Source organism: Mastomys coucha, unplaced genomic scaffold (genome assembly GCF_008632895.1).
Source record: "Mastomys coucha isolate ucsf_1 unplaced genomic scaffold, UCSF_Mcou_1 pScaffold22, whole genome shotgun sequence".
NCBI lineage: Eukaryota > Metazoa > Chordata > Mammalia > Rodentia > Muridae > Mastomys > Mastomys coucha.
In genome coordinates, this window is record NW_022196905.1 from 140234167 (window position 1) to 140242337 (window position 8171).

Sequence of the window (8171 nt, forward strand, 5' to 3'; positions counted from 1 at the left end):
GGGGAAACTGGGAATGGAGAAATTCGCATGTAAATAAAGAAAATATCTAAAATAAAAAAAAAGAGATAGAAGAGAGAATCTCAGGTGCAGAAGATACCATATAAAACATTGATACAACAGTCAAATAAAATACAAAAAGCAAAACGCTCCTAACCCCAAACATCCAGGAAATCCAGGACACAATGAGAAGACCAAACCTAAGGATAATATGTATAGAAGAGTGAAGGCTCCCAATGTAATGGGTCCGTAAATACCTTCAACAAAATTATAGAAGAAAACTTCCCTAACCTAAAGAAAGAGATGCCCATGAACATACAAGAAGCCTACAGAACGCCAAATAGACTGGACCGGAAAAGAAATTCCTCCTGTCACATAATAATCAAAACACCAAATGCACTTAACAAAGAATGAATGTTAAAAGCAGTAAGGGAAAAAAGGCAAATAACATATAAAGGCAGGCCTATCAGAATTACAGATTTCTCACCAGAAACTATAAAAGCCAGAAGATCCTGGGGAGATGTCAGGCAGACCCTACAAGAACACAAATGCCAGCCCAGACTACTATACCCAGAAAAACTCTCAATTACCATCAATGGAGAAAACAAGATATTCCATGACAAAACAAAATTTACACAATATCTTTCCACAAATCCAGCCCTTCAAAGAATAATAGATGAAAAATATCAACATAAGGAGCAAAACTACACTCTAGAAGAAGCAAGAAGTTAATCTTTAAACAAATCCACACAAACCTAATTCCCCCTTGTTACAACAAAACAACAGGAAGTGACAATCTTTTTCTTAATATATTAATTTGAAAATTAATATTACCAACATATCCTAATCAATTGAAATCCAATAATATGAGGAATTGGAAATTTGTTGATTGTCATCCAATGATCTCTCTAATTTGGTATTTGGAGAAATATATCCAACATTGTACAATCTATATACACTGTCAGCTTGCTTGTTTCTGACAGTGTCTTGCTGTGTACAACATAAGGGTCTTGAAATCTTGCTTCTCATATCTCAGCCACTCTATTAGTAGTATTGTTTATTTCATGTTTTTGCACTATACTATGGTTTTCAGAACAGCTTATATATTTCAAAAGTATTTATATACCCAAAAGAAACATAGACAATTAACAAGGGAGGCTGCTTGTAAGAGAACAACAAAGTGAGACTGAATGCTTTGCTTGATATTTTAACTCTTGTGTCAAGTTTGAAGAAGAGGACTTTATAAGTTAGTCTTTCTCTGAGATGAATGTTTTCCAAATTATCACAGCTAATGAACCAAATTCTTACCCTCACCTAATGTCTGTGCCACCCTCCAAGCAGAACCATTGTTCATTGACACAGTTGGTGAATGACTTTATGGATAGGCCATCTTAATACCTACACCATTTCTTAAATGAATGTAACCTGTTCTCTGTGGGCTGAGAATGAAGTCACATGGCTTTGACCATAGCAGGAAGTCTGTATCCAAAAATCGAGCCTACAATTCATTTCTTGGTGCAGCAGAACTATCAACTCTAAGCTCAGCTATTATGGAGATAAAATCCTTTGGTGATGTGAGGGTCATTGAAATACAGCATTATTACACTGAAACCCAATGTCTAAAAATTGTTCTTATTTTGGGCTTGTACCACAATAAGAGCCAAGATTTTAAACTCTACTAAATACAAAACAAACAAAAAGACTTTATATATTCATGTTCATCTAAGAAAATACTAGTAGTGATGTATTATTTTTAAGTATACAGCTAATGTTTAGAATTATTTAAAATTTATATTGAGAAAAATGTATTTTCAGTATTGCTGTAGATGAGCATCTACATAAGACTGTTAAATTGATTGTTGTTTTATATCAAACAACTTTTATAATACTTATTTTTATTGTTATAATGTTTTTTAAATTTTAAGGAATATGACAAAAAAGATATTTGTAGGTATTGAAGGGGGGTCTATGGGAGGAGCGGTGGTACAAAAAGGGAACAAGAATGTGATTCAATTCTATTTAATTAAAATATGTTTTTAAATTTTAACAAATTCAGATAAATTGAAATCATATAACTTTTCTCATTATAATTCAATAAAAGTTTAAAAACAAAACAAAAAATATGTAATAAAAAATAAAAAAATACAGCTAAAGTTATTTTTTTGAGGCACAGGACAAGTCTCTCTTGGGGCTTTACGTATGACTTTCATATCTGCCTTCTCTATGGAGCTAAAAATAATCTACCTAACATTTAGAGCTGAATTTATTCAAATTTGATTTTTCATTATTTTAGTATATAAATGAAAATAAATGGTCCTGAAAAAGTGACAATAATTGGAATAATTGGTGTTTTAAAACTGTTTTTATATATTTGGAGAGAAAATGAAATATTTGCATGTGATATGCTATAAAATAACATGAGAGTATGGACAAATTGGGTTTTGTGTAGACAGGAAGTTCACACAGTGGACACAAGAAGTTCATTATAATAATTATATGGGGATTGGGGATTTCTCACACAGGAAAGTACCTGTCTGAAAGTGTGAAAACCTGGGTTTGATGCCATAAGGCATAATAAATAGGGCTATGAAGTCTGGGTGCCAGACACACTCTTCCTCAAGACACGGTCTTAAATTTTATTCTTGGTGTTGATTTCCAACACAGTAGGGCAACACAATCCATTTTTAAACTGAAAACATGCCTGATTCCTGATCTTGACTCTAACAAGGATGTTCAAGCCATTTTCAAGGAGGAGTATCTCAGACTCAAGGGTTACTCAGGCTTTCATGGAGACTGGGCAGAAACTGGTCCAGAATGGCAGCACAAGACAGGATTAGAGTCTGTATGATTTCTATTGTCTCCACCTTCCAGACATCTATTTGTGCTGTTATATCTACACGGAAGGACCCAGGAGGAAGTTTCTAATCAAATGGATGAGGGAACTGTTTCCTAGAGCTGGTGATGGGGCCAATGAGATGGCTCAGTGGATAAATGAGCTTACTGCCAAGCCTGATGATGTGAGTCCTATCCTCAGAACCCACATGGTAGAAGAGTAAAACAACTCCCCAAGGTGACCTCTGACCTCCACACACATGCTGTGGCACACACACCCCTTCTTGACACAATCTAAAGTTAGTGATAAATTCATGGATGTAAGGGTGCAAGAAAGACAAAAAATGCTCATTTCAAGAATTAGATGGTGCTTCAAGAAATTATAGCAGAATAGAGTCGCCTTAGAAAACATACATACTATGAAATAGTAGATTGATTGTGATTTACTTTAAGTAAACAGTAACTCAAAATATAGCTGAAATGATGCTACATCAGCTTTTCTAAGTCTCTATGTACATCAAAAGATGTGTACATATAAGGATAGGTATCAGCTTATTAATGAGGTTAATGTTAATATTCTGGCACTCTGAATGGTATATCTGTGCAATTTCAACAACAATTATCATTTTATAATTTTTAAAATTTCTAATTCCAGGGTCTGGGGAGATTGCTCAGTGATCAAGAGAGTTCACTTCTCTTGCAAAGGACCTGAGCTTGGTCCTCAGAACCCACACTTGGCAGTTCATAATTTCTTGTAACTTAAGTTCTAGGAGACTTGAGGTCTTCTGACTTTGAGTGTACTGGTTGTCTTAGTCAGGGTTTCTATTCCTGCACAACATCATGACCACGAAGCAATTTGGGGAGGAAAGGGTTTATTTGGCTTACTTCCACATGGCTGTTCATCACCAAAGGAAATCAGGACCAGAACTCAAGCAGGTCAGGAAGCAGGAGCTGATGCAGAGGCCATGGAGGGATGTTCTTTACTGGCTTGTTCCTCCTGGCTTGCTCAGCCTGCTCTCTTATAGAACCTAAGACTTACAGCCCAGGGATGGCACCACTCACAATGGGCTCTACCCCCATGATCACTAATTGAGAAAATGTCCCACAGCTGGATCTCATGGAGGCACTTCCCAAAATGAAGCTCCCTTCTCTGTGATAACTCTAGCCTGTGTCAAGTTGACACATAAAACCAGCCAGTACACTGGCCTCTCTCTCTGTCTCTCTGTCTCTGTCTGTCTACCTCTCTCTCTCTCTCTCTCTCTCTCTCTCTCTCTCTCTCTCTCTCTCTCTCTCTCTCTCTCTCTCTCTGCCTCCCTAAGGATCAGGATAAGATATAGCTTTTAGTTACTGCTATAGCACCAACCTATATGCCACCATCATTCTTGCCATGATGATAATAAACAAAGCATCTGAAACTGTAAACAGTCTTCAGTTAAATGCTTTCTTTCTTAATAGTTGACTTGGTCATGGTATCCCTTCACAGTAGTAGAACAGTGACAAAGACAGAAGTTGGTACCAGGGACTGGGGTAACACTGTGACAACACTGACTATGCTGTTTGTTGGAGAAACTTAGAAGCATTTGGGACTTTGGACTAGAAAAGTCTTTGGCTTCTTTAAGCAGGGTTTAATGGGTCATTCAGTTGGTACATGGAGAATGCTGCTGAGGGAGGTAAGAATTGTGAAAGCCTGATTCTGGAAGTGTCAGAGGGGAAGGATCTTAGTAATAGGCCTACAAGTCACTCCTGTGATGTTTCATCAATAGAATTGGCTGCCCTTGTCCAAAAACAAAAATCTGCCTGAAGTTAAGTTGAAGACTTTTGGATTAATGGTGTTGGCAGAAGAGATTTCATGAAAGCCTAGTATTGACTTTGTCATGTGTTTAATAGTGTTCACTCTTATGTAGATCTATAATGAAAAGAAGCAGACTGAATAAGGAAAAATAGAAAGTGTACAGTTTGAGAAGAAAATGGGCAACAGGAAGTTCTATAGGGCCAAGTCCTGTACTCAAGAAGATAAATAGACCCCAGCCAGTTAAGCTTCCAATTTATGAGAAGGAATTAAAGGTAAACTTCAGCAGTGAAGGAAACCACCTACAACAAAAAGATGATGAGGATGTAATTGAAGGAAGGGGTCAAGTTTTAGCCCCAGCAAGTAGCAGAACTTGGCAGCTTCAGCCACATAGTTCTGGCTTCATAGTCAAGGATACAGGAAAAAGATTATGAAATTTCCCTTCAGTACAGCTGCAGAGGCCAGATAAACATCAATGATAACTCTGCATGGAGGCCCAGAGAGATCATTGTGTGAAGCTGTGAGGATGAAGCCTGGATTTCACTGGAGACATCAAGATGTTAGAGATTCCAGAGTCTAAGGATACCTGCTAAGGAAAGATGCGGACCAATTATAGAACTAGCCCAATAAAGAGAAGTATGTTGCAGTCAACAAAGCTGAAAGGAGTTGGAGAGCTGAAGAACATCTTGACACCAGAGTTGGAGGTTCAGAACTTGGAATCTGTCCTGCTGTGGTTTGACTTTGCTTTGGTGCAGGATTTCCGCACTGTGGTCACTTTCTTCATTTTGGAATGGTAATATATATCCTATACCATGGTATATGGAAGTTATAAGACCTGGTTTAATTTTACTTTACAGGGGATTATAGTTAAGAATGCCTTGGATCTCAGAGGAGATTTTGAATTGTGCACTTTTAAACAATGTTGAGACTGTGATAGACTAAGGGGACTTCTGAAGTTAAACTGAATGCTTTTTTCCATTATAATATGGCTACAAGACTGTGGGGACCAGGAAGTAAAACGTGGTGGTTTGTATAATAATGGTCCTCATATTTGATTACATAGTCACACAGGAGTAGCACTATTTGGAAGGATTAGGAGGTATAGCCTTGTTGGAGGATGTATGTCACTTGAGGTGGGCTTTGAAGTTTCAAAAGCCCATGATAAGCCCAGGGTCTCTTTCTCTGCCTATGAGTTAGGATGTAGATCACAGTAACTGCCATAGCACCTACCTGCATGGTACCATGTTTCTCACCATGATGATATGAACTAAACTCCTGAAACTGTAAGCAAGACTCTTATTAAATGTTTTCTTTCATAATAGTTGCCTTGGTCATGGCATCTGTCTTAGTGTTTTCAATTGGTGCTGGCTTACAGTTTCAGAGGGCGAGCTCACTAATATCATTGTGGGATTCATGATAATGCACAGGCAGACTTGGTGCTGGAGAAGTCAAGAGTTCTACATCTTTATCTGAAGGCAGCCAGAAAGTGACTCACTTCTTCAGTCAGTCAGCAGGAGGCTCTCTCCCATACTGGGTGTATCTTGAACATAAGACCTCTAAGCCCATCCCCACAGTGACACATTTTTCTCCAAGGCCACATCTATTCTAAAAGCACATTCCTCCTAATATTGCCACTTCCTGTAGGCCAAGCATTCAATCACATGAGTCTATGGGAGCCAAACCTATTCAAATCATGACAGTATCTCTTCACAGCATGGAACAGTAAATAAAACAGATGTTATATCCTTAACTTGCCTAGTTCATGGTGGGAACCCCTTCCGATATCTCTGTACCTTTCAGGGTGGAATTCCTCAGGCTCTGGCCAGTACTCGGGGTTCCGGTGAAGAGGATAGATTGGTATCGTAACTACAGTTCCTTTGGGAATGAACACTCCATTGATTTCCACATCTTTTTTTGAGACCCTGTCTAGCCTGCTAGCAATTGGGTACAATCTTAGACTTTCATTCACCACCATGTCCAGGTACTCCATGTCCATCATGGCATCATAGGTGACAAGTGCCTAGGAAAAGGACACAGATGTTTCCAGATGAGGCTTAGATTTGATCTTCAGGAGTTCTAAGTTATAACCTCAATTAGTGGAATAAATTAGTCTTAGTAAATCATTCTACACCTATGTTGATTGGATATGAGGTATAACTATAAATATTGGAGCCATTGTGATACTTCCATGCCCAGATCACACATTCTCATTTGGCACACTCCCATTCCCATATCACCCCTGCCCAGCACTGTAATGCTCTGATTTCTTTTTCCCCATTAGTGTATATGACCAATATATTATGACACTCAGAAAAAGTGGCCTCATATCCATAGACTATCAACTGACACCAAGGAAATATGTTGTTTCAAGGAACAAACTCCCTACTCCTGGTCCAACCAAGGTGACAATGACAACACCACATCTTGAGAGATCCTTTGATTTCATAAGGGAATGGTTTACTAATAGGTATAATGAAGTATTCTGGGTAAAATGAGAGACTAGGTGTTGCCTCTGTGTGATCTGGTGAAGGAGAAGACTCCAAAGGAGAAAAAAATACCCTCCATTTCTAGAGAAAGGAAGAAGTTCAGAAACACACAAAGGAAGTGGCAGCATAGGTTAAAAGCTAGAGGGAAGGAATGGGTGAACTCATAGAAAAGAAGCCTAGCTGAACTTGGCTCCAGCTGCTCTGTGTCCAGTTCAGGGAAGAGGGTTAGTCAAAGGTACTCTAAAAGTAAAACCAGAGGATCTGATTGAAAGAGACAGCAGCCCTTCCTTCAAGAGAAGTTCCTGCCTCTCACAGCCTCAAAACCAATGTAAGTCTGACTGAGATAACAATGCCTTCATTGACAGAAAGAGTTCCATAGTCACTCAGTAAGACTTATTGTTGAACTTGTTGTAAATAGTCCTACCAAGAGGGCCAGACAATTGGGCACAACCACAATACACAGACTCTTTGGGTGAATCTACACTATTCAAGGTGACAGTACTAACAGTGGCCCCCTTAGTATATAGTTAGAAGACTCTGGGTCAACGCCACATTGATACCGGTACATTTAGAAGACTCTAAGTTAAATCTACATTGATAGCAGTGAGCCTCTGTTTATTGTCTCACTATTCACAACAGCTAAGAAATGCAACTGGATTTGGTGTCCAGGAAGAGATGAATGAATGGGTAAAGCAAAGGGGGTGTTTGTGAAAAACAAAGCAGCACAAGCCCCGCGACTCCCAGGGGAGCCGCAGGGCAGCAGGGACACAATCCTCTCAGCTTCTGAGTAACAGAGGATGTTCAGCGTCCTCCTCTGCCCCTTCCCTGCAAGTGGAGGTCCTACCTCCAGAGAGCACATTAAGACAGAGACCCAGGCGGCATCCACCATTTTCTCTCGGGTGAGGTTCTGAGACTGGAGCAGCCAGCCCGGAGGCACCTTAAGCCAGAGACCCAGGCGGGATTCGCCATTTTCTCTCAGGTGAGTTTCTGAGACCTGAAAAGCCAGCCGGGAGCCACAAGCACCGCGACTCCCAGGGAAGCCGCAGGGTGGCAGGGACACGATCCTC

General features: G+C 39.4%; 1 protein-coding gene across 2 annotated transcripts in view; it reads right to left on the reverse strand.

Moving 5' to 3' along the window:
• Nucleotides 1-8171, reverse strand: part of LOC116071005 (cytochrome P450 3A25) — a 64623-nt gene that overhangs the window by 6366 nt on the left and 50086 nt on the right. Inside the window, exons 11-12 of one of the 2 annotated variants that reach the window (XM_031342381.1) lie at nt 6412-6638; nt 5205-5207 (exon numbers count right to left, since the gene is read on the reverse strand). In XM_031342381.1, the coding sequence (XP_031198241.1) occupies nt 5205-5207; nt 6412-6638 (230 nt within the window). The remainder of the gene's footprint in view (nt 1-5204; nt 5208-6411; nt 6639-8171) is intronic. The other variant, XM_031342380.1, reaches the window with a different exon arrangement.